General features: G+C 47.2%; 1 protein-coding gene across 5 annotated transcripts in view; it reads right to left on the minus strand.

The window, feature by feature from the left end:
• LOC140388029 (cAMP-dependent protein kinase type II-beta regulatory subunit) overlaps nt 1-27,755 on the minus strand; it is a 212,224-nt gene that overhangs the window by 62,400 nt on the left and 122,069 nt on the right. For all 5 annotated transcript variants that reach the window (XM_072471534.1, XM_072471533.1, XM_072471531.1 and 2 more), the window contains 3 exons: nt 20,043-20,095; nt 19,062-19,145; nt 10,810-10,916 (listed from right to left, as the gene is read on the minus strand). In XM_072471534.1, the coding sequence (XP_072327635.1) occupies nt 10,810-10,916; nt 19,062-19,145; nt 20,043-20,095 (244 nt within the window). The remainder of the gene's footprint in view (nt 1-10,809; nt 10,917-19,061; nt 19,146-20,042; nt 20,096-27,755) is intronic.

The raw sequence follows: 27,755 nt of genomic DNA on the forward strand, positions 1-27,755 counted from the left end.
CTTAGCATGTACTCCCTGCTTTAGCATTGTTTCAGGACTCGTGGCAATGGTGGGGGCTGCTAAGGGGGTTACTTTATTGAGTTCTCTGTAATCTATGGTTAGTCTCCATGAACCGTCTGGTTTTCTTACAGGCCAATTTGGGGCATTGTTTGTTGAGGCTACGGGCCGAATAATGCCTTGATCTAGCAAGCTTTGTATTACTTTTGCAATCTCGCCCTCGGCTTGTTGTGGGAAACCGTATTGCTTCTGGGGCTTGGGATCGGGACCTGTAATGGTGACTGTTCCTGGATTTTTCCGCAATCATGCTTGTGCTGGGCGAAGGATGGTTTATGACTTCTTAGGATCTCTTTAATCATCTTATCTGTGGTAATCGCTTGTGGATCAAACCAATAATCCCCCACTGAGCATATTTTGTGTTCGTAGTCTCCTACTGTGAGCGTGGCGGGGGCTCTTGCTGTCCTGGCCATTTTCCAAACACACTTGTTCACGGGGTCAAAAGAAAGGTTGTGTGAGCTCATGAAATCGATTCCTAAAGTGTGCTCTGCTGTTTGGGGCAAATCCACCAAAACAACGGGGTGCTTGGTACTTATGTTTCCGAGTTGAATATCTACGGTGGCCGTAATGTATCCCTGCTGTACATGTCCTGTAAATCCACTAAGAGTGATGGTGTCTGTGGTGGGCCATTTGTCGCGCTGAAACATTGTGGAGGAGTTTAAAGTGGTGCGGGACCCTCCTGTGTCCCAAAGGAACTCTACTGGGTGTCCCCGGACTGTGCCTGTGACTACTGGTCTGCCTGATTTGTCCCAGACCCAATTTGGGGAGTCCGAACACCATCAATCTGTGCTATTGGTCGCTGCTTTATTTGATCGGGCGCTAATGCTATGTATGGGCCTAACATTGTTCCTAGGTGGGGCGTTCGATGGCTGGTTCCGTTGCTGGTTCGGGGGGGCGTTGCATTGGGTGCAATGTCCCTGCTATCCACAATTATAGCATCCTCGTGGCGCCTGTGCTCTAGGATGCTGTCCTTCATTTCTACCCTCACTTATTCATGCGGGGTGCTGACGTGTCCTGACTGGGTTCATATTCGCTTCTGCCTTCTCCTGATCTGCCTTTCTATGTAGGGATTGTTCCCAAGCTCTGGAGAGTCTCTTTAAAACCCACACTTCATTATGTGTGGTGCCTGCAGGGTCATAATTTACACAGGCTTTTTGACCTGCTTCTGTGGCGTGGGAGACTAAAGTGCGGGCCCATTTGGTTGTGTTGTCGTTATCTAAGTGTGCGTGGACTAAATCCCCAAAGACCGCTTTAAAGTGTATCCAAAGGCGTCCTGCGTATGCAGTCGGATGCTCTCCCTTCTTTTGTCTACAACGGTTTAGACCTTCTACGGGGTCTCCTCTGTTGTAACTAATTGCGTCTAAAATAGCTGCCTTCATGTCCTGGAGGCTTCTTCCTCCTACATTCTGTGGGTCTGGTAATGCGGAGCTAACGGATGGGTCGAGGCTCATTACTATAAGCTTAACTTCCTCCCTTTCGTCTAGACCGTACATAACCTTTTGCTGTCGTACTCTCTCAAAGAAATTATGCGGGTCTGCTGTGGGTTCAAATGGTTCAAGTTTGGTGCAGGCATCTCTCAATTGTGTGATGATTAGTGGAGTGGTGCACACAAAATCGGGCTCCTCGTTAATCGGTGACTTGCGCTGCGTGGTGACTGGATTCATGGGGTTGTGTGCTGCCTGTGCAGTCGGTGGTGCGGGTTCTTTCCTTTTCGGGGCCTGGGGGGCTCTAATCTGATTCTCAGTGTCTACATATCTATGGGCAGTTTCATTGAGTTCCTGCCAATCGGGGTCATTTTCCTGATCTAAATACGGTCCAAAGGTGTCTCGGAATCCGTTGTGCACTGAGAGCAGTGACTGTAACCTGGCTATTTGTAGCCTACATTTGGCGTGATCTACTGAACTCTGCCTTTGTTCCGTGTGGAACTATGGAGTGCTCGTAAAGCTGCCTTCAAATCTGCGCATTGTTTCTTTAACTGTTTTACCTGTTGGTCCGTCTCTTCTCGTACCAAAATTGAACGCTGTGTATCTTGGTAGGCTTTACCGTACTGGGTCTGAAAGCTGCTAAGGTGAACTATACAAGATTGGTGTGCCCGTTTGACACCAGCCATCTCCTTGTCTTTAGCTGCCAAGTGTTCCCGGAGTTGCTCATTAATTTTCTCACATTCACTAAAGTTTCCCTCATTCTTCTCCTCTTTCTCAATTAGCTGTCTGCGGAGCGTCCTCACGACCTCCTCTGTGCCTCGCAGGTGTGCCAGACAGGACACGATTGCCATTGGCTTACGAACTTTCCCTGCGTTCTTTTTATGTATCTTGGTTAGGTTGTCCCACCAGGTTTGTCCTATGCTTCCTGGACCTGACTCTTCATTTGAACAAAACTCGGGCCAAAGGGGCCCTTTCCTTTCCCCTTCAAATACTTCCGTAATTCCTCTTCCCATATGGGGCACTACTCTGCTCGGTTGGTCACTGCGACCTCGAGTTCCTGCAGGTTCATTAGGCGTTCCATTGCCTTTGCTACCTTTGCTACTAGTATCTCTTTTCCTACCGTAATCTCGGTTTCTCTACCGTAAATTTGGGACGGGGGAATAAGGCGGAGATTCGAACAGCGAGTATGGTCGAAGCTATTTTCTGGATCACAATACTCCCGATAGTTTTACGCAACAAAATCTAACGATGTTACCTTATGTCCCCTTTAGTACGCATGCAAGTTAATACACACTTCTGAATCTTGGAGATTTGATCGATACGGGCCTTACACTTGTGGTTTCTTTCACTTTTCCCAATTGGGTTTCTAATTCAAAGTTTTGTGGGTTCTCTCGGAGTGAGAAAATCACTTCTAAATCGAGTCCCGTCAGAGTTCGCCAATAATGTTGCCAATCGGCACCGGAGTCACCAATAATGTTGCTCTTTTTAATGAGTGGAATACTACCCCACCAATCGGCACCAATAATGTTGCCAAATTAACTAGTATGGCAGTTATTATTGATAATATTGCTTTTCAGAGTCCCCAGGTATCAAATGATACCACCACAAGGTTTTACCGGATATCGATCAAAGACCAGACAACCAGTTAGTTAGTTCAAGTTCAATGATAGTTTATTTACACACAAAAATGACTTCAACATGCAACATAAAACACTACAAGCTAAATTACACCTAACACTGCAACAACCTGTACTTAACTTAAGGCACCCGGCTTTATGCAGAGGAACAAGGCCTCTGTTCGGATCTTGCGTGGCTGGGTCTGGGAGAAGTGACTTCGTTTCTGCTGGGCTCATCCGTCTGGTAGCGATCGTTGGTCTTGAACTTGCTTCTGGTCGTGGTGCTGCAATTGGTTTTAGGCGTAAGCCGGGGCCAAGAGAGTGCCGGTGTGCCGGGGCCAAAAGAGACCGAACACATGGCAGTGTCTCTTTTTATCCTTTGGGGGTTTCACGCTCTTTTGGGCGGTCCTTAGCTTTGGACACAATAATTCGGCAGGCTTCGATTACTGCCTTTGATTTTAGCCAATAAAGGGGCGGGTGCCTTGATGGTTGGGCGTGTCCTGAGCGGTCATTGACCGTGGCTGTTTGGGCTTCCTGGGTGAAGGGAGTGGCGCCGATGAGTCTGTATCTGTACCTGATACCCGAGTACAAGTCTTTTGTTCTGGGGAAATGGGACATTAGAATACAAATCGGCTGGGAGTTTCGATAGTGTCTGGTTATCTCATATCAAATATACACTTAAGCTCTGAGTTTGTCTGGATCCTGCATTGGCCATATTTCCCATGATTCTTTGGAAGTGGCCATACTTCCCTTGTAAGTGGCCATGTTTCCCTTTGGAAGTGGCCATCCCAGATGGCGACAATGTGATAAGGCAAAACATTTCTTAAAGGGACACTCCCATGACACTTGTCTCATTGGTTTCTGCAACAAATTACATTCAACAGGTCTGAGAAATCTAAAGGGAAAATGTCATGAAACACTCTGATATTATCGCTGAGGGTATCCCAATTTGGAACACCATTTTGTGGGTAGATCATTTTGTTTTTGGATTGGTGGAGTCAAGTGGAATTCCAGTGAAAATGAACTGCCCAGTCGTCATGTACCAATTATTAAAGACTATTTATTAAATACCCATGAACAGGACTATATTATGCTAAGATAAGTATGGATTACGAAACATATGCCTTGTTCCAAAATGTATCTACGATCCCTGAACTCTCTAAGACTTCCTATTCCCCCAAACAACATCCAAATCAAATAGATCTATAAGTCAAAGCCAGCTTATAGTTACCAAATACAGGGATGATTAAGTTTGGAAAATGTCTTGCCCTGGTCCAGCGAACATATTTAAACTGCCTTTACAAAGGTTTCTGCGCTGCCTTGGCTGTAAGACTCAGAGGCCTTTTCAGCACCCGCTAGGATCCCCTATGCCAAGCTATGGCACCTCCATGCTCATTTACCCACTATACGCTGCCTGGAACCAATGAACCCTGCAATGACAGTAGGTTGCGTAAAAAGCTTTGTAATAAAATTAATTAATTCACAACTTTCTCAATAATTGAATAGTAATTTCACTGAAAGCCCGTAAAAACGTTAGTCATCCAGTCTCTTTAAAGCCACAAATCCTTGAAACCACTCAACTTGTCTAAATAAACTTTGCAAAATTGACAGCAGAGATCATAGAGCCAAAGCTGTCAATCAAAGAATGTTTTCTCTAGGGTGCAGATGTTTCAACATAAGTGATGGATTCCTGGATTCCCACCCAAGTCCTATTATGTAAACAAGGCATCCATTAAGCTTGATAAAGCACCTGTGCCCTAAGCGGCTCATAGGGAGTGGGTGAAAGGGCAGAGTTGGTAGAAGGAGCATGAGGGGCCATAAGGGATGAGTAGGGCACATGAAGTGGCATAGGAGGGTAGTGTTTGGAGGGTGAGGTGTATGAGGAGCTGCAATATCTTATTAAAATGGGACAAAGTCCCACTGCACCAAGGCCGGCTGCACCTTGCAGGCCTGGAGTCTGCCTCCAAACTTCTTCCTGGGTCAATTGGCCTGACTCAAGCCCAAACCTGCTCCTGGCAATGAAGATCCGGTCCTTGCAGGCACCTTTTACCCCGAGGCAGGAAGGTCGAGCCACGACTTTCTGTCCACCCCGCAGCAGGTTTTCTGGCGGTGAATGCAGCTCGCCATTGGCCACCAGCAGGATCTTCCGGTCCTGCCCAGGCAATGGCCATGCGTGTTCCTCACCTGCCGCAACGGTGAACCCGACGCAGGGTGTCGCCTTTGGTGGGATTGGAAGATCCTGCCAGTAGGAAGAGCCAGAAATCCCGGCCTATGCATGAAATTTTGCCCTCTGCGCACAGGCTGGGGCGAAAACACCAGCGGGTAGCTCTCCAGCTGCACAGCCTTGATTGCTCACTGCAGATTTTCTGGCACTGCACAGATATTCTGGGGTCATGGTTTTCACTGTCAAGACACCTGGGTGCCCTTTTAAAAGGGAAGCCCTCACCACCTTCAATGCAAGCCACCCCCTCCCCCCCCCCAACCCCACCATGCCCAAATCAGGGTGAACCCAACCCTCAGTATCCAGGAGGACCCCACCCCCAAAGATCAGGCAAGCCCCACCACCAATATCAGGACAACCCCCCCCCCAACATATCAGGAAAAAACCCTGCATCAGCGGACCCCCCCCCCTATCAGGGGAAACTACATACGCCCCAAACACATATCGGGGTAACTAACTCACCCGTCCCCAAAGAATCGGGGCATTCCCTCCCTCCGCCCCCCACCCCACCAAATAAGCACTGGGGCAACTCGTCGCCCCGTGGCCCCCCCAACCCCTACCCGCCTCCAGAGCTCCCCAGAGCTGGCATTGCCACCCTGGCACTGGGTGGACACTTCTCAGGCATGTCCCACTGGCTTCAGGGCCTGTACTTAATCAGCAGCGCCATTTTCACCCGCAGCGAAGGCTGACAGAAAATGCCAGCATATGGGCAAAATCTTCTGGCTGTGCACGCTGGCGGGATTTCCGGTCCTGCTAATGTCACACCCCAGCCGCAGATTTCCTTGTGGTGTAGGGTGGATTTAATGGGAATTCCCATCCTCAGCGGCGAGGCCAGAAGATCCCGCCACTGGACAACACCGGGTCGCGTCCTGCCACCGAGAAATACACCACTGGGAGACCAGAGATTCATACCTTTTGTGTGGGTTTAGACCAAAGTTCATGAAAAAAAGCATTGCTTTTAAAAAGTTTTTTTTAGTCCAAACATGTTCAACATAGTAACACAATCTTAACCTCCAATAGAGTGTATAGTTTGTACATTTTTCACCATTTACGCCCCCCGACAAACAGCTCCTCAAATATGGTCATAAACGGCCTCCACCTTACCTCAAAACCCTCCTCTGACTCCCTCAAGGAAAATTTAATTTATTCCAACCTGAGAAACCTGTATAAGTCCCCAACCATGCCGTGACCCCCGGCAGAATAACCGACCTCCAATTCAGAAGTATCCGCCACTGGGCAATCAGAGAGGCGAAGACCACGACATTGGCTGCCTTCCCCTCCAGCAGCTCCGGCCCCTCAGACAGCCCAAACCAGTGGGTGTGGTTTTATCTCAAACCCTACAATCCTCGATGAGTTCCTAAACACCGTCTCCCTAAAGTCCTCCAATTCCGTCCACTACCTCCAGGAAAAACCCACTCATTCGTGCCCGAATCATGTGGACCTTGTGCACCACCTTAAATTGTATAAGACTCATCCTTGTGCAGGAGCCGGTTGAGTTCACTCGGAACATTACTTCACACTAAAGTCCCCAACCTATCTCCCTTCCCAACTTCTCCTCCCACTTCCAATGGATCCTTCTCTCCCAACCACCCATTTCTGTCCCCAATCACCCCCATCATCTGGGAGAAACATTTTCTACAAAAGTGGAAATTCCGATACCCGAGGGAATAAGGGCAACTCCTTGTGCATAAAGTGCCATACCTGCCAGTATCCGAGTTCACTCCCCCATGGTAGCTCGAACTTCTGCCACAGTTCCTCTAGCCCAGCAAACTTTCCCTCCACAAATAAATCCCTGACTTGCACTAACCCTTCCTCCCACCATCTCCTGTACATCCCATAACAGATTTGAACCCAGGTCTCTGGCGCTGTGAGTAGAGAGCCACCCCTTATCCAATGCTGGATAATTCACTTTTCTGGTGGCGTTGACTTTGCACAATGAGAAGGGCACACAGAAATGAATCAGTCTTGTAGAAGCTCTAGAGCTCCTTGCTTGTGTTGTTACTAGTTAGATGGTAAAGCGATAGACTGAGACTTTGCAATATTACTGGTTTTACAAATTAGAGTAAGAAGTCTTGCAACACCAAGTTAAAGTCCAACAGGTTTGTTCTTTGTAGAAACTTAACGTCAGTGTCTATATGCGCGATCTTCTTGGAGATCCTCTCCACTTTGAGCCGGCAGTTTGCAGTGTCGATGGTAGCCATGATGTGGAGATGCCGGCATTGGACTGGGGTGAGCACAGTAAGACATCTTACAACACCAGGTTAAAGTCCACCAGGTTGGACTGCGGGTTAAAGTCAACCTGTTGGACTTTAACCTGGTGTTGTAAGACTTCTTACTGTGCTCACCGCAGTCCAATGCCAGCATCTCCACATCATGGTTACAAATTAGAGGTTCATGTCACAGGACTCCCACCTCTCCACTCTGGTTTGACAAGGAATGTGCATCCATTGACTGGATCCTTGAGATTGTTAAATGTCTCAGCAGTTAAGAATTGAAAGGAAAAATGCAGAGCCCTTTGGCATGACAGACGTTTAGACTCCGGTTGGCCAGCCTGGGCTATGAAACGAGGATGGTCATTGTATAATTCTATTTGAATTTGCTCTGTGCACCTCTTAGAATGGTCATTAGTGGCTCTTCAGGGATAGTGAGGTGCAAGTTGCTCCAAGAATGCCAGGTAGCTCCTTTTGTTTGAGTGCTACAGACAGACAGACTGACTATCTATCTATATATATTATGAAAGAAACTTCCACAGGGCGAGGTCTTAGTCCCCTCACACTGTATTTTTATGCTTAAAAACTTGATAATTTATCGGATTCCTGTTTCCACTGAAATCTTAAACAGTCAGATTTTAACCACAGGTTTTAAGGGCAGCACAGTAGAACAGTGGTTAGTACATCTGCTTCACAGCTTCAGGTCCCAAGTTCAATTCCCGGCTTGGGTCACTGTCTGTGCGGAGTCTGCACGTTCTCCCCAGCATTTATATGGCTGGTCTTGATGTCAAGAGCAGTCACTCTCACCTCATCTCTTGAATTCAGCTATGTTATCCATGTTTGGACCAAGGCTGTAATGGGATCAGGGGCTAAGTGGTCTCAAGAGGACCCAAAACAAGCATCATTGAGCTGGTTATTGATGAGTAAGTGTCGCTCAATGATAACACGGTCGATGACTTTCCATCACTCTGCTGATGATCAGGAGTAGACTGATGGGGTGATAACTGGCTGGTTAAGCACCGTTTGCAGAAAGGACATCCTGGGCAAATTTCCACATTGTGGGTTTATTTTAAAGCGCAAGAACCTAGCCAAACATCTAAGAATGTGAAGTCAGTAACATCTTCCCTAATTTTATTGAACTCCCGCAAAAAGGAAAGATTAATTATTAGAAGGGAACATATTTAATTTCTCTCACAATTCCATAAAAATGAAGAGTGAAGAGACAGGTATGTTTGGAAGTAAAAATACAATAATTCCCATCAAAATATGAAATGTAAGAGTAAAAATACATTAGGCAATGACAGCACCATTTACACAAATAATCATTAATAGCAGTCACAAATTAAAACTTGGTTTAGATTTGCAATAATACTCAAGATATTAGGATACTTATATTGACCCACAAGGGAGCTTCATGGCCAATATCTTGTAACAGCTTTAGCAGCCACCAGAACATGAATCAGTTCCCTGAAATTTAAGATGGTGACAGAATAATAAGTCAACTGATTTATATAATGACAGACAGCAGGAAGGTAATACAAGAAGACAGCATCAGGAAAATGCTTATGCTCATGTTTCAAGTTCCCCATTCGCAAGTCACTGGTAGCCCAAGGTTAGACCATTGCCACGAAAACGGTGCATGTCAAACAGACAAGCTTCAGACCTCAAATGGGAGTTTGTTACGCGTATAATCTTTTTATAACAGCTGTCGCTACTAAGAGTCACCACCATAGTCCCAGATGACAATAGGCTGCTTTCCCCTTTGAGGGGGAGAGTTGACAGGTGGTGGTTTAACCTGAGGATCGATCACCACACCTCAGGCGAGAGGTACGGTTGAGAAGGCGGGGCCTTCATGAATAACCTGGAGGGACTGCTACTGAAGCAGAAATATTAGCATTAACAGGAGAACCATAACATTTGGGACTTTTGCTTACTGTCTGGGCACTTTTTAAATTAGGTTATTGGTCTAAGGTCCTATCCAATTTCAACTCTCAAACATACAAGTGATTTGGAATGTTGATAAGATATTTTCTCCATGGAACCCAGGCAGGAACAGCCACGAAACTGCACTTTCATTAAGTACTCTCGATGAGTCAATGGCATATGATATTGAATGCTTTCCCAAGTAGAATCATAAAACGCCTACAGTGCAGGGGGCCATTTGGCCCATCGAGTCTGCACAGCCCTCTGAAAGAAGGCACGATAGCACAGTGGTTAGCACTGTTGCTTCACAGCGCCAGGGTCTCCGGTTTGAATCGGGTCATTGTCCGTACGGAGTCTGCATGTTTTTCCTGTGTCTGCGTGGGTTTCGTCCGGGTGATCCGGTTTCCTCCCACAAGTCCCGAAAGACGTGCTTGTTAGGTGAATTCTGAATTCTCCCACTGTGTACCCGAACAGGCGCCCGAGTGTGGTGGCTAGGGGATTTTCACAGTAACTTCACTGCAGTGTTAATGTAAACCTACTTGTGACAATAATAAAGATTATTTTTATTTTATTATTGAAAGAGCACTCCACCCAAGCCCACTCCCCCACCCTATCCTAATAACCCCTTAACCTAACCTACATGTCTTACGACACTAAAATGGTAATATTTAGCATGGCCAATCCACCTTACCTGCTCATCTTGGACTTTTTTTGTATTCTGCATTGTAGTTTGCATTTTAATGTTAGAATGATGCATATTTATTATATGTACACCTCTTATGTGTATTTCTATCCACTGTGGACTCTGTGGATACAGAAGTAGAGCCATAGGGAAAGTCAGCCAGAAACAGACGCAGGCTAATGAATGAGAGTGACCTTGGAGCTCAAAGGTAATTCTAGTTAGGGCCCAATGAGCTTACAAGTCATGTCTGCCTCATCACAAAATCACACCTTTATTATTTTTATGCTACCAGGAGTGAAACGAACTAGATGCATCTCACAGGAAAAATGCATTTTCTGTTCATTCAAATATTTCAAGTAAAATAAACCATGATGCAACCATGCCTCGTGACTTAATCAGATTACTTCAACTTTTGTGACTCTTCAGAGCCTTCAGCAAGACAGACGCTGGCATGTGACAGCATGCGAGAGATCAGGGTATCCAGTACACAAAACAGGTCACGTAGCGTCGTCTATCCAAGCTGAATTCAGTTAGATATTGAGTAGACAAAATTGTAGCTGAGAAAATTTGTAGCGCCTGCTTCTTCCTTTCCCTCCTCAGTTAATAACCTAAAAACATTATACCTTATTCAATACATCAACTGATCGGAATATGAAATTGAATTTGGAAAAATTCTTACCTTTCAATAACATAGAAGTTATCCCCGTCGTCCCCTTGATCAATGACATGTTCACCAACTTTGACGTGGATTTCAAACATGGCATCTAACAGCTGAAACATTTGTTCCTGTAAAAGGCAGAGGCTATCAGATAATCAATTAAAAAAAAAAATTCTACTTTTGTACCTTGGTTGCCTGCAAGGCAACAGCTAGACGCACCTCAAACTTTGGAACACTTTCTGTAAACTTGAACACTGGTGTAAGATCCACACCAAAGGTTTCGTGGCTACAGGATATAAAGGTTGTAGATCTGATCCTTGGTAGAGGCATTTCAATTGGCTTTTGTGCCCCTGAGTTTGAGGAATAATCACTTGGGGTTCCTCATCCTGATCGCTATTCCCACAAAATACCTCATCAACATTCCAAATCACTTGCTGAAGTAGTATTTCCTCAGTGAAATAGCCTCCAGTTGCCGACTATCAACTTACATACAGGAAAAGGGGCGGCACAGTGGCTAACTCTACTGCCTCACGGTGGCGTAGTAGGTTAGCCTTGATGCCTCTCTGCGCCGAGGACCTGGGTTCGATCCCGTCTCTGGTTCACTGTCCGTGTGGAGCTTGCACATTCTCCCTGTGTTTGCATGGGTCTCGCCCCCACAACCCAAAGATGTGCAGGTTGGTTGACTGGACTCGCTAAATTGCCCCTTAATTGGAAAAAAAATGAATTGGGTACTCTAAATTTATATTTAAAAAAAAGAACAAAAAACCCCACTGCTGCCTCATGGCGAGGAGGACCGAGTTTTGATCCCAGCCCTAGGACACTGCCCGTGTGGAGTTTGCGCATTCTCCCAGTGTCTGTGTGGGTCTCACCCCCACAACCCAAAGATGTGCAGGGTAGGTGGATTGGCCACGCTGAATTGCTCCTTAATTGGGAAAAAAACTAATTAGGAAAATAAAATTTAAAAATTTCATACAGGAATAACGGGTAATTCACACCCATGGAACCATAATAATATGAAAGCAAATTACACAGATGCTGGATTCTGAAACAAAAACAAAAAATACTGGACAATCTCAACAGGTCTGACAGTATCTGTAGAGAGAAGGGAGATAATGTTTTGAGACTGGATAAGTTTTTGGGCGCGATTCTCCAGCCTCGTTACGCTCTCGCTCAAGCGAAACGAGGCCGGTGAATAGCGGGAGAGGCCAAATTGAGAACCGCAGCAGGTGCCAAATGGTTTCCGATGCAACCAGCCCACTCACGTAGGCAATATCGGGATCTCGCAGTGTGGGGTGAAACCAATTATCATCACCTACGCCCAATTTCCATACAATTAATGAGAGCCACCCCTTATCCAACGGCCTCCTGTCATTCAGCAGCCTCCCCAGCAAGTGGTCATGCTAGCGCCCTTTTACAAAACGTGAACCTGGCGGAAAGGCTTTTGTGGCGAGCCAAGGAGGTGAGTATCCATCACAGGCAAAGAGCCTGGGGGTGCTGGGCTTGCTGCCCCTGTGCACGGCTGGGGGTGGGAGACCCTCCACAAGGGTGGGCCGCTATAGGGGGATGTGGGGAAGCACTGGGGGGGGGGGGGGCAACCGCTCACGGCACCACCATGCCAACCCCTGGATCATGTGTACCCATTCCAGGGCACCACTCGTCCATGACCGTCTGCCCCAACTATTACCCATAACCCCCGCCGACTGCCGAGGTCTCTGGTTGTGTGTCTGAAGGCTACTGCTAATAGGGAATCGGCAATCGTGGTTAAGAGAGCACTTCAGATAATCCTAGTGGATTCCCATGAGTGGGTGGGCCAGTTAGCATGTGGGAGTCATTGCCTTGCATCCCAATCAGACCGTTATCCCTGGACAGTGTGCTGGAACACTGCGGGAGGCAACACCACACATGCAGCAATCAACACCCAAACACCCAGGGACATGTCACGGCCAGAGGGTGGGTGAGTGCCACGGGGAGGGGTCCAGCGCGCGGTCCAGGTGACATTATGAGCGGGTACTTGGGGTACAGGGTCCGTTGAGGGGGGCCCGCTGCAGCCGGGCGTGCATGGGCAGGGCGTTTAGGGTGGGGGATCAATGGGGGAATGGAGGGTCCCAGGGTGGGAGCCACCGCTATTTGTCAGTCTAACACCCTCTCTCAATTCCTTACAAATATTGAATGCTATGGCAGGGATATTGGACACCAGAAGTTGCCCTAGTGGTGCTGCTGCTAGGCCGGGTGGCCAGACGCTGGAGACAGCGGCAGCAGCAGCAGCGTCTGCAGATGCTCAAGGCGTCACCCGATGTGCCGGACCCCGCCCCACACCCTGAGGACCGAGCCGCCCATCAGGCCAGGGAGGGACCCAGAGGGCGAGTCCCACGATGGCCCAGGGAGTAGAGGTGTCGCTGTTCGTTTGAACAGATGACAGACAGTGCGTGCCACAGGAGGCTCCCCCGCAGCGAGGAGATGGTGTGATACCTGTGCCATGTCCATGTGGAATTGGCACCACATGGAGATGAAGGACACCTGCTCCCAGTGCCATTAAGGTCACCGCAGCCCTGAACTTTTATGCCTCAAGATCATTCCAAGCTGTGTGGTATCGCACAGGGCACAGCCCACAGGTGCATCTGACAGGTCACGGATGCCCTGTATGACCAGGTGGAAAACTATATCATCTTTGACATGGCCACGCCCAACGAGATGCCCAGGCAGCAGGTTTCTCTGCCATCGCCGGGATGCCCAGGACCACGGGGTCATAGATGCCATGCATGTTGCCTTGCGCTCACCGGGCCATTCGGAGGGTGCCCTATGTTAACAGAAAGGGGTTCCACTCCCTCACAGTTCTTGTGTGACCACCACATGAAGATCATGCATGTGTGTGCGCATCTTCCCTGGAGCATGCAAAACAGCTACATCCTGGGGCAGTCGGTCATCCCCGGCCTCTTCAAGGAGCACCCTAGGATGGGCGGCTGGCTCTTGGGGGATATGGGGTATCCGCTGAGGACCTGGCTAATGTACCCAGTACAGAGTACGGTGACCAAAGTGAAGACCCGGTACAATGAGGCCCCTGTGGCCACCCGGCTGTGATCAAGCGGTTTATCAGACTCCTGAAGATGAGGTTCCGATGCCTCAGCCGCTCTGGTGGTGCATTGCAGTGCACCGCCCGGAGGGCCGCTCACTTTGTGGCGGTCTGCTGTGCCCTCCACAACCTCGCACAGCAGCAGGGCGACGAGCTGGAGGTTGATGAGGAACACGTGCCCACCTACAAAGGACGAGAAGAAGGGCAAAGATAATGAAGTGGCGCCGGACCAGTAGGGGTTGGAGGATGAGGCTAGGGCGGAACCGGAGGACAAGCCGGAGGCGGCAGGACAGGCGGCAGCAGCGAATGTCCGGCAAGCCCCGAGAGCCAGGGAGGTTTTCATACTCGCACGATTCACCTAGGGTGTGGTCTGGTCCGTGCTCCCCACTGCCATTCCCAGGGTAAGTGTCACATCACCCTAGGGTGCTGGGATTGAATCGGCACCCTGAGCAGGTCACTGTCAAAGGAAGGTGAATGATGATAACCCGCAGAGACTGAGCGCCAGTGCTCCTCAATCTATGCCAAAGTGACCCCTGCATGCCTGCTGAGTGCTCACTCACACTCACCACCTGCATGCAGTGTGCCTGGAGACATGGCCAAGGGTTCGGAGGTTGGCCTCATTGTGGAAGAAAGTGACAAGCGGCGTCATAATGGCTGTGCACAAGGGTGTTTAATGTGTAATACAATTCCCCACTCTCCTAACCCCCACCCCCTCTCAATCCCTCATCACCCCCTACCTAAACCTCCCCCCGGTGGCCTCAGTGAAACTTATTGTGCTTGGCCTTCCTGACTCCACCACTACATTCTGGAAGTCTGCCCAGGATGCACATCAGAGGTGTGGGCAGCCAGCTGCTTACCACGTCCTGTGACCTTCGATGCCCCTGGCAGGAGTCCTCTGGAGGCTCTGAGGCCGGATGGCCCCGGCTCATTTGTCACCGGCACATGCATAGCCGTGCCGCCCTATCTCGTATGCGGACTTCGAGGCACAGCCTCATCAGAGGGGTGGAACTCTGGGTAGCTGGTGCCACCATCGCCACTCCATGGGACGGGTCCAGCTTGGCACCCAGTGCCCCTTCCTCCCGGTCGGTGCCCATAGAGCCCTTAGGTTCACCTTGGGATGGAGGGGCAGCTGGTTCGAGCCCCGGCTGTCCCGGCATCATCTGGCTCTGCCAGCCCTGGCTGTTCCCCACGGTCCGCACCATCAGGTCGACGCACTCAGCGATGCTCCTCAGTGACCGGGACATGCTCTGCAGCGCCTCAGCAATGTCCACCTGCGACTGGGAAAAGTTCAGCAGCGCCTCGGCCATTCCCATCTGAGACCGGTACAAGTCCCGCAGAACCTCATCAAGGTCAGCCTGGTTCTTGGCGACATCCCCCAGCGAGTTGGACATTCTGCCGAGACCCTCAGCCACGACCGTCACGATTGCACGACGCCTTGGACACCTTCACTAATGGTGCCAATGTTGTGCACCAGACTCTCCACTGCGATCGCCACTCTAGCAGTGATGGCCTCAGTGCTTAGCAGTGCTGGTGACATCTTCTGCACCCCTAGCCTCTGAAACTCCTCCAAGCGGCTATGGATCTGCTGGAGTGATGCTGACATCTCCCTCTGTATGTCCCGGCTGCTCCCTATCATCTCCATCAACTCTGGGCAACTCTGTTCCACAGGCTCAGCATCAGGCTGCGACCCAGCTGTGCGTTGGAATCCAGGAGGCCCCCGACTGCTGATTTGCCTGGGGGGGTCTCTGCCTCCACCTGATGTGCATCGGTAGCAGTGTGATGCTGATCCGACTGTGCCCCCGAAGCCTGTCCACTAACTTGTCCCACTGAGGTGCGGGTGGAGGGTGGGGGTGACAGCTGTGCCGCGACTATAACGGTGGCATCCTCAGAGTTCTCCTCCAAGGTGGTCTCCTGGGAGGCAGGGGAGGGGGCCGCCCGGCATGGGCCGTCGCCGTCGGCTGGAGGACCTGCGGGAGAATGGATATGTGGTCAGTGGGAGGGATGGGTCAGTCAGTAAGGCAATAACAACTCACGTTTGACAGGACCTCCAGGTGGAGCCCAGTGGTTCCTCACCTCTGTGGCATCCGTCAGCCTCCACGTTGTCCTCGGCCACCCCAGTCACCTCCAAGGCATGCTCCTCAAAGGAGGTGAGGCTTCTCAAGTCCGCCAGTCTGGACCCTCTCCCGGTGATTATGAGAGCTTTTCCTGAGGAGACACAGAGAGGGCATCATTAGCCACATGTGGTTCAGAGTGGTGGGAAGGGGATGTATGCTCCCTTAGGGGGGGGGGGGGGGGGGGGGGGGAAAGAGAGATCTACTCACTCGTGCTGCCCGGTGTAGGCCGTTGACCTTTTTCCTGCACCGAAGGCCAGCCTGCTGGTCACACTCTCCAAGCTCACAGCTGCCACCTCCGCGTGCCAGGCAGCACTGGCTGCCCTATGGCTCATGCTCCAGGACCCTCGGGGGAACAGGACATCCCTCCTGGCCTCCACTGAATCTAGGAGCCTCCCCAGATCAGCGTCCTGAATCTTGGGGGCGGTATCCTCGGCGCCATTTTTGCGAGCTGGCTGGGGTGGCTGAGCAAATGTAGCTTAAGTATTGCTTGACCTTGTTAGCAGGGGGCTGGCAAGCGCAGTACTGGCAAATCCTCTGCCGAGCCTTCATTTGTGGCGAAAAGCCCATGAGGCCTCGATAAGGGACCAATTAACGTTGAATTTGCACTGCCGGCCTCGCTGGGCCGAGCGCCGGGAAGATCATGGCAATTCCCACTCGTTACCACACTTCAAACTTTTTCCAGAGAATTGCAACCTGGATGTCTCCATCTCTCTCAGCCCTAATGCAGCAACACCGCCCGCTATTCAACAAAAATTACATGGCTGCTTTGGTTATACCATAAGCTCACCATGTGAGGAAGTTTCAGGCACAGAGAAATCCCACAAAGTAGTAAATTACCGCATTCTTGATCCCACAGCTGTCAAAAGGGCAGCACGGTAGCATTGTGGATAGCACAATTGCTTCACAGCTCCAGGGTCCCAAGTTCGATTCCGGCATGGGTCGCTGTCTGTGTGGAGTCTGCACGTCCTCCCCGTGTGTGCGTGGGTTTCCTCCGGGTTCTCCGGTTTCCTCCCACAGTCCAAAGATGTGCAGGTTAGGTGGATCGGCCATGATAAATTGCCCTGTGTCCAAAATTGCCCTTAGTGTTGGGTGGGGTTATTGGGTTATGGGGATAGGGTGGAGGTGTTGAACTTGGGTAGGGTGCTCTTTCCAAGTGTCGGTGCAGACCCGATGGGCCGAATGGCCTCCTTCTGCACTGTAAATTCTACAAAAATGTTATGATATGATATGATAAAATCCTAAATCTAGGCTACAACCATGATTGAAACGCAAGAAACGGTTTGGCAACACTGGAATCATTAACTGCAGTTGATCCATGATGCAAGTGTAACAAAGGAAAGGGAAGAAATTCAAAAGTCTTGGGAATTTAGCTTTCGGTTAACATGAGAGGCTTTATTAAAGGCATAACCTGAGCAAGTATTCAGAAAATAAGTGCTAAATATTTTTTAAATCAAACAAGTCAGACTCCAAAGTTGTGCAAATGTATGAATTATTACATTTAAAATCTTAGTCTATTGAGAAAAACACATTCATATGGGTATCATTTTGACCTTTAAAGACACAGATCTTTGGCTGGGAAATCCAATAATTTCACTTGGAGCACTCCGCAAACACTCCCAAGTCGGGCTCCAGAACAAAATAGTGTAAAGTTACTTCTATTTTTACTTATTAATAAATCTTGACCCAAAGTACAGAAACAGTAAGCTGCCGAACCATTTGAGCACATCATTCTTCACAAAGAACTTGTATCCCCCAAGACAAGGTCATTCAAAATTCTATATAGTGCATGATATGGGATCACACAACTACAACTTGCATTTACACAGCATCATTACATAGCAGTCATTCTAGGGCGCTTCACAGACTTGTGAACAAATAGGATGGACTCCTAGCCAAATGAGAAATTATCTGGAGGGGGTGAAAAATTTGGGTTTTATGAAGGGTCTTAAATGAGGTGCACAAATTCAATTTCAACACATTCAAGTACTTGAAAAGGAAGGGAGATTTGAGTTAGAGTAAGAATTGGCAAGGACAGAGTGGGCTGGTGGGTGAGTGGGGTCAAGGATTCTTTTGGGGGGGAGGCAGGTGTCATGGGAGTGTCCCTTTAAGAAATGTTTTGTCTTATCACATGGCTTCAGTGATGTCATTGTGTGGGTGGAGCTGGGCTGTGGCGCTGGGTTTTACTTCCTTTTTGGTTTGGGCTTGTTTTGGTGGCTCTGAGTTTTTTACTTTCGTTTTCACATTTGGCTGCTGTATTCAGACAGACAAGTATCTTGGAGTCTCTCTACTTTCAGTTTAAAAGCTGTTTCCATATTACGTGATAACTTGAAAATAAATAACTGTTTTCTGGAAGGAATTCAAACCTGCTGTTTTGGGAAGGAAACAAGAAGTATCCATACCAAGTCTTAAAGATAATAAGAGTGCCATGTGCTGGGCCACACCTTTGAAAAGGGTTTTCTGGTTTATGGGATCTGGTTATTAAATTGGAACAGTTAAAGGGGAAATTTATTAATGGCTATACATAGAGTACTGTAGCTGTGTGGGGTATTTATGTTGGTAGTTGATAAAAATGCTTACTGTGGGTGTTTATAAAAATGTTAACTAAATTCGTAGAATAAACTTAGTCTTTGATTAAAAGTGCTTCAGGCCTCTGTTGAATAACGCGCGAAAGGCAGGCCCTTGTGCTCATCGTAACCAAAATAAATAAACAGTTGTAGGTCAGGTGAACTCCATGATATATTTTGGAGTTTTCTAAACCTTGGCCCATAACTCAGGTGATGACTGTTTTGGAAGGAAGCAACACGGTACCTTTAGGGCGAGGGAACCGCTTATAACATCCACGAGAATGAAGATATGAAATTTGGTGGTCAGCAATATAATCGTTTTCTGGTTCCAAAATTCAGTCAGTGTCGGTTTTAGATCGTGTTTCCCCCAGAGTGAAAGGATAAAATTCAAACCATATACATCAACAATATTTTATTTTGCAATTTAACGAGAGGCTAGAATCTTTCAAATAGCTGGAACAGTTTAGATTTCTTCACCATTATTTAGTAACTCCTACTTATTTCAGTTATAGTCTAAGGTCATACCTGGTCTAAATTCTTAAACAGAAGAATATCTTTACAGGCATCTTGCAATCTTCTTCTTTGCTCATCTGTTTTGGGATGAACAACCTAAAATGCAGAGAGGATATCACTTTATATATGTCTACAAAATCACACCATTTAACAGTCACAGTCCAAAAGGCAAGTGCATAGGCTACAGGTTTTAACCAAGACATTAATACATTAACATGGGTCTCACCATTGTCATTATAGGGAACTACCAAGCAACTGCATGAGCAAGGAAAGATAATTCAGAATTCCCATCTCTCATGATTAGTACGAGCAGAGTCTTGAATCAGATATGTTCCAACTGTTCTCTCAACAGTGGAAGTGATGAAAAAAAATTAAGACTTTCAGGCATGGAAAAAATAACGTTTTAAAGTAATTACCTGCATTAGAAAATTAGGCTAAGCTAACTTCATTACATTATCTAACTTCATTAGGGCGGCATGATAGCCGGGTTCGATTTTGACCTCGGGTGACTGTCTGTGTGCAGTTTTCACAATCTTCCAGTGTCTGCGTGGGTTTCCTCCGGGTGCTCTGGGTTCCTCCCACAGTCCAAAGACATGCGGGTTGGGTGGATTGACCATGATAAATTGCCCTTAGTGACCAAAAAGGTTAGGAGGGGTTATTCGGTTACAGGGATAGGGTGGAAGTGGGGGATTAAGTGGGTCGGTGCAGACTCGATGGGTCAAATGGCCTCCTTCTGCACTGTATGTTCCATGTTCCAAGACTGCTGCTCGCCAACAGCGCACAACTCCCTCCCAACCCAAATATGATCTCATCTTTTAAAATCAAGAGGCAAAGATATTAGGAGAGTGTGCAGCAAATGTCTGTGGGTATGACCGCCAATGGGGAAGTGATGCTGGGTGTGAAGAAGCTACTATTTCCCCTCTGAAAATAACATGTTTTATTCGCTTTCATCCACCTTCTGCTTCATTCCATCTCGTAAATAATGTTGCTTACCCAGGGCTCTGTTTCCTCCTCTTCCTCATCAGGGTTGAAAGCTTCTGCGCATACTGAAAGAAACGAACATTAACAATATAAAAGGATTGCGTTGTTGACTAATTCATACCAAAAATATAAATGACAGCTTCATTATTGATTTTTAAATGATTAACATTTAATATATATATTTAAAGAGAAAGCCCATCTTTCTTAAAATGGGAATTCTAGGTTACATTACATATAATCAGACTTTTTCAAAAAAAATTTGTGTTCTGATAGCTTCAGATATAATGTCTTTACAAATAAATAATCACAAACTCAAACTATAACATGACAGACATTCACACAAACAATTAAGTTCATTTGAGCGGATCATTATTCAGAAGCAGTAAGTTTCATTGTAGACAAGGAGAGGAGAGCATTGATGGTAATGAAGCTGGATGAGTAATCCAGAGGTCCAGATTAATGCTCTGGGGAGACGTATTCAAATCCCACCATGGGAGTTGGTAGAATTTAAATTCAATTAATAAATCTCAAATTGAAAGCTAGTCTCAGTGATGAAATGAGCATCAATTGTCATAAAAGGCCCATCTGTAGACACGCGGGTAGTGCCGAGTCCAGAGATAGTGATCTTTGGTGTGCCAGACGATCCGGGAGTTCAGGAAGCGAAAGAGACCGACGTATTGACCTTTGCCTCCCTGGTGGCCCGGAGACGGATCCTTTTAATGTGGAGGGACTCGAAGTCCCCGAGCGTGGAGATCTGGATTTGTGACATGGCTGGGTTTCTCAGTCTCGAGAAAATAAAGTTTGCCTTGAGAGGGTCCATGACGGGTTTCTCTCGGAGGTGGCAGCCGTTCCTCGACTTTCTAGGAGAGCAGTAAAGGTCAGCAGCAGCAGCATCCCCGGGGAAAAAGGCCCATCTGGTTCACTGAAGTCTTTTAGAGGAAATCTACCATCGTTACCTGGCCTGGCCTACATGTGGTGGATAACAAATGTTGGTCTTGCCAGTGGTGCCCACATGCCACAGATTCTTTTTTTTTTTTAAAGTACGTAGTTACTTCGTTGCTGACAATAATATAATGGCTATGAAGCACCCCTTTTGTGCTCTTATCTCACAACTGAAGATGAAAACAAGAGGCTTTCGCAGAAAAGGTGAACATCCAATTCCTATAGGCCTCAAGCTCTGTTGTGAGCAGAGAACAAAAGAAATGTTACAGTATCTCAGTGACATGGCACGTCAATATTCTCTGCAGTAATATTAGGTGTTGTGCTGCAATGGATCATGCTCGACATTATTTGGCTTCACATCTCTCACTTAGTGTCACATCCTCACTAACAGGGTTAAATCAATTGGCAAAAATTATCTGACCTTGGTGTAGGATTCCTTCCTTTAAGCACGTAATTAATATTCCAAGTACATGGGAATAATGTCAATAGTCAATCAAATACCCACCTACCAAAATTATCCTCAAACCGACATTTAAAGTAAATAGGATTCCCCCCCAATTCATTGCTACAAAATAAAGAATCCGCCCCCAATTCCACCCTGCTGTGGTCATTTCCAACTCAGTGACAGAAATTGAAGCCACAATAACATGATTTTCATTTGTTTTCTAAAATCAAGTGCACACATCCCAAACTAGAGATCATAACAATTAGGAACAAGGGTGAATAATGCATTCAGAGAACCTCTCGAAATGCCCATCCCCGACATTCCTATTTGCACATCAAGCTGAGGCAATGGACCACAGTGGGTTAACTAGAACGTATGCTGAGCTTTGTCTTAAGGATAATTTTTAGAAGTTCAGAAAACAATATTCAGCAAGGAAATGAAGATTAGTAGCCATTTAACAAATCAAACCCACACTCTTTGGCATTGGTCCAAATATAACCACACAACTGGGAAACATATTGTGTTCATTTGGCCTAATCATTGTCACTTCATGACAAACAAGACATTTTCCATGATGGAAATATCAATTGGTCCCGGAGGCCCAAAGCTTCATTTGCCCAGTGATCCAAGTCAGTCACTAAATTAGGTGGATCTTCTTGGCTCATTGAGACAATGTGCTAAGGTTCAAAAGTTGTCAGTGCAGCAAATTTCACAATCATTTCTAAGGGATGCAAGGGCATAAAGAATGCAGGCACTGTTACCAACTACATGGACATTGTCTCAGATATAGTTCAAACACAGAAGTTAGTGAATCTGCTTGGGAGTCTAATTCACATTGGTTTGATGAGTCACTAATCAAGGCAGCAGTATTACTTTAAAAAGTTTAAGATGTGCGATGGATGTAGGATGAACATAAGAACATAAGAACTAGGAACAGGAGTAGGCCATCTGGCCCCTCGAGCCTGCTCCGCCATTCAATGAGATCATGGCTGATCTTTGTGGACTCAGCTCCAATCTCCGGCCCGTACACCATATCCCCGAATCCCTTTATTCTTTAGAAAGGTATCTATCTTTTTCTTAAAAACCTTTAAAGAAGGAGTCTCAACTGCTTCACTGGGCAAGGAATTCCAGAGATTCACAACCCTTTGGGTGAAGAAGTTCCTCCTAAACTCGGTACTAAATCTACTTCCCCTTATTTTGAGGCTATGCCCCCTAGTTCTGCTTTCCCCGACCAGTGGGAACAACCTGCCCACATCTATCCTATCTATTCCCTTCATAATTTTATATGTTTCAATAAGATCCCCCCACATCCTTCTAAACTCCAATGAGTACAGTCCCAGTCTACTCAACCTCTCGTCATAATCAAATCCCCTCAACTCTGGGATCAACCTAGTGAATCTCCCCTGCACTCCCTCCAGTGCCAATATGTCCTTTCTCAGGTAAGGAGACCAAAACTGAACACAATGGGCGAGATTCTCCGACCCCCCGCCGGGTCGGAGAATCGCTGGGGGCTGGCGTGAATCCCGCCCCCGCCGGTTGCCGAAGTCTCCGGCACTGGAGATTCGGTGGGGCGGGTATCGTGCCGCGCCGGTTGGCGGGCCCCCCCGCTCGATTCTCCGGCCCGGACGGGCCGAAGTCCCGCCGCTAAAATGCCTGTCCCGCCGGTGTAAATTAAACCACCTACCTTACCGGCGGGACACGGCGGCGCAGGCGGGCTCCGGGGTCCTGGGGGGGGGGCGACCTGGCCCCGGGGGGGGGGGGGGGGTGCCCCCACGGTGGCCTGTCCCGCGATCGGGGCCCACCGATCCGCGGGCGGGCCTGTGCCGTGGGGGCACTCTTTCCCTTCCGCCTCCGCTACGGTCTCCACCATGGCGGACGCGGAAGAGACTCCCTCCACTGCGCATGCGCGGGAATGCAGTCAGCGGCCGCTGACGCTCTTGGGCATGCGCCGCCCGGAGATGTAATTTCCGCGCCAGCTGGCGGGGCACCAAAGGCCTTTTCCGCCAGCTGGCGGGGCGGAAATTCGTCCAGCGCCAACCTAGCACCTCAATGTTGGGGCTCGGCCCCCAAATATGTGGAGCATTCCGCACCTTTGGGGCGGCGCAATCACCTGTTACACCTGCACACCAACGTTTTGCGACTCGTGCACCAGCACACCCAGGTCCCTCTACACAGCAGTATGTTTTAACATCTTACCGTTTAAATAATAATCCATTCTGCTGTTAATCCTCCCAAAATGGATAGCCTTGCACTTGGCAACATTGAATTCCATCTGCCAGACCCTAGCCCATTCACCTAACCCATCCAAATCCTTCTGCAGACCTCCGGTATCCTCTGCACTTTTTGCTTTACCACTTATCTTAGTGTCGTCTGCAAACTTTGCCACATTGCACTTGGTCCCCAACTCCAAATCATCTATGTAAATTGTGAACAACTGCGGGCCCAACACTGATCCTTGAGGGACCCCACTAGTTACAGGTTGCCAACCAGAGAAACACCCATTTATCCCCACTCTCTGCTTTCTGTTGGTTAACCAATCCTCTACCCATGCTACCACTTTACCCTCAATGCCATGCATCTTTAGTTTATGCAGCAACCTTTTGTGTGGCACCTTGTCAAAAGCTTTCTGGAAATCCAGATATACCACATCCATTGGCTCCCCATTATCTACTGCACTGGTAACGTCCTCAAAAAAATTCTACCAAATTAGTCAGACACGACCTACCCTTTATGAACCCATGCTGCGTCTGCCCAATGGGACAATTTCCCTCCAGGTGCCCCGCTATTTCCTCCTTAATGATAGATTCCAGCATTTTCCCTACAACCGAAGTTAAGCTTACCGGCCTATAATTACCCACTTTCTGCCTTTTTTAAACAGTGGTGTCACATTTGCTACTTTCCAATCCTCTGGGACCACCCCAGAGTCTAGTGAATTTTGATAAATTATCACTATTGCGTTTACAATTTCCCTAGCCATCTCTTTTAACACTCTGGGATGCATCCCATCAGGGCCAGGAGACCTGTCTACCTTTAGCCCCATTAGCTTGCCCAATACTGCCTCCTTAGTGATTACAATCATCTCAAGGTCCTCACCTATCATATCTTTATTTCCATCAGTCACTGGCATGTTATTTGTGTCTTCCACTGCGAAGACTGACCCAAAAAACCTGTTCAGCTCCTCAGCCATTTCCCCGTCTCCTATTATTAAATCTCCCTTCTCATCTTCCAAAGGACCAATATTTACCTTAGCCACTCTTTTTTGTCTTATATATTTGTAGAAGCTTTTACTATCTGCTTTTATGTTCTGAGCAAGTTTACTTTCATAGTCTACCTTACTCTTCTTTATAGCTTTTTTTAGTAGCTTTCTGTTGTCCCCTAAAGACTTCCCAGTCCTCTAGTCTCCCATTAATTTTTGCCACTTTGTATGTTTTTTCCTTCAATTTGATACTCTCCCTCACCTCCTTAGATATCCACGGTCGATTTTTCCCCTGTCTACCGTCTTTCTTTTTTGTCGGTATGAACCTTTTCTGAACACTGTGAAAGATTGCTCGGAAGGTTCTCCACTGTTCCTCAGCTGCTTCACCATGAAGTCTTTGCTCCCAGTCTACCTTAGCTCGTTCTTCTCTCATCCCATTGTAATTGCCTTTGTTTAAGCACAAAACACTAGTGTTTGATTTTACCTTGTCATCCTCCAACTGTGTTTTAAATTCCACTATATTGTGGTCGCTCCTTCCAAGAGGATCCCGAACTATGAAATCATTAATCAATCCTGTCTCATTACACAGGACCAGATCTAGGACCGCATGTTCCCTTGTAGGTTCCATTACATACTGTTCCAGGAAATTATCCCGGGCACATTCTATAAACTCCTCCTCAAGGCTGCCTTTACCAACCTGGTTAAACCAATCGACATGCAGATTAAAATCTCCCATGATAACCGCTGTACCATTTCTACATGCATCCGTTATTTCTTTGCTTATTGCCTGCCCTACCATCCTGTTACTATTTGGTGGCCTATAGACTAGTCCTATCAGTGACCTTTTCGCCTTACTATTCCTGATTTCCACCCAAATTGATTCAACCTTGTCCTCCATAGCACCAATATCATCCCTTACTATTGCCCGGATGCCATCCTTAAACAACAAAGCTACACCACCGCCCTTACCGTCCATTCTATCCTTTCGTATAGTCTGATACCCTTGGATATTTAACTTCCAGTTGTGACCATCTTTTAACCATGTTTCAGTAATGGCCACTAAATCATAGTCATTCACGATGACTTGCGCCATCAACTCATTCACCTTATTCCTTATACTGCGAGCATTCAGGTAAAGTACACTTATGCTATTTTTTATGTCTGTTATGAATCCTAACACCTTGATCAACTTTTCGCAAATTATTTTTCCTCTTACCCTTTCTCCTAATTTTCCTCGTCTTTGAACCCATATCTCTACATAATAACCTGTCACGTAACCTGCTGCCTTGCTCTCCATTAACCATTATACTGTCCATAGCTTTACCCTTCTCTTCCCCCCAACTTGCTAGTTTAAAGTCCTAGCTAGGCTAAAGTCAGATATATATATATATTCACAGAATCATAGAATTTACAGAGCAGAAGGAGGCCATTCAGCCCAACAACTCTGCATCGGCCCTTGGAAAGAGCACACTACCCAAGCCCACGCCTCCACGCTATACCCACACTTCCACCCTGTCCCCGTAACACCCACCTAAGGGCAATTTAGCACAGCCAATCCACCTAACCTGCACACTGTGGGACTGTGGGAGGAAACCGGAGCACCCGGAGGGAACACATGCAGACACGGGGAGAGCGTGCAGATTCCGCACAGACAGGTGACCCAAGCCGGGAGTCAAACCTGGGACCCTGGAACTGTGAAGCAACAATGCTAACCACTGTGCAACCGTGCTGCCCCTTGTGCTACTGTACTGTCCCTGTATTGTAATATGTAATTTGTGCAGTAATTGATAAAAGCTAGGGTGTGTATCTGTCTGCTGCAGTCGTGTTTTTAAAAATCCTGGTTTGCAAGGCAGCTAGACTTTGGGGCTACGGAAGAGCAATTAAAATATTTAAAAAGAACATAAATCATTCCAGCCGTGGATATGTTTTGGCAAGATAAGGCAAATGGAGTTTTGTTTATAGAAAGAAGGTTCCCTGGGGAGTGTGAATGGAGAATTTGGCACTCAGACAAACCTCCGTTCACTGCAGCGGGACCGGAGAATCCCGCCGGCGTGAACAAATGGAGAATCCCGGCCATTAAGTTTTGCCTTTGTCAGATAGCCATAATCCAGTTAGTGGGAGAGAGATGACGTGGTTAATGGGAGGAGCCAGGGGCTGAAGCAGTCAGATGTTGAATTTAGCTTAGGGATGTGAACAGACCAGCAGCTTCTGGAAAAATAGTTCAATTAAAAAGATTTAGCTGAGAACAGAATGGAAGCTTTTTGCCAAATTCTGGGGAGTTATACAGTAGTTTGACATGGGCAATAATCTGCAAGTTGGTTCCTGATGGATCCCCCTTTCTCAAAGCAGTTTATCCAAGACATCAAGCAAATATTCCTGAGTCTGCTAACTGTATTTAAAAGTGGGTTTTGACCCAAGATGAGTTTGCTTGATCAGAGATGAAAAAAGAGCAGTTAAGAGTTTGTGTTTTATTTTATTGTTAAGCTTTGTTTAACTGAGAATTGTAAGCTATTTTCTTGCATGGTTTTAAAGTGAGTTTAATACTGTGTTTGTAATAAAGTTTGTTTAAACATACAATATCCCTATTTGTGCGTGGAGACATTCCTGGAGCAAAGTATCCTTTCCTCACAGTCTTACAAATTAAATTAAAATATTGGGATTTCTGTCCAAAATCCTAGCAACTGTTGGGGTCCGGTTTGGGATCGTAATCGGAGTTTTTTCTGGAACTCACTGCCTGAAAGGGTGATTGAGTCAGAAACTCTTGTAACATTTAAGTAGTATTTAGATAGTCACTTTCGCTGTCATAATCTCCAGGGCTATAGGCCAAGAGCTGGAAAATGCGACATCTTTGTTGACCTGAATAGACATGATAGGCCGAATGGCCTCCTTCTGTGCTGTAAACGCCTATGAATCTATTGATCTACATGAGGAGATATCTTCATAAAATAGCCAAATGTTCTTTTCAGATAGCTTTTCAAATCCTTTGTAAATCGGGTAAAACAAAATACTGGATAACCAATGTTAGCTCTGTGCTCCTGTGAGTTTAGGCATAATTCAGGAAAAGTCTAGTCTTTATGATGATCTAAAGAAGCAACAGGGGGAGAGTTTGAATGCTGAGCCTTTTAATGAGAGCAGGGGGAGG

Source organism: Scyliorhinus torazame, chromosome 13, assembly GCF_047496885.1.
Source record: "Scyliorhinus torazame isolate Kashiwa2021f chromosome 13, sScyTor2.1, whole genome shotgun sequence".
NCBI classification, from domain to species: domain Eukaryota; kingdom Metazoa; phylum Chordata; class Chondrichthyes; order Carcharhiniformes; family Scyliorhinidae; genus Scyliorhinus; species Scyliorhinus torazame.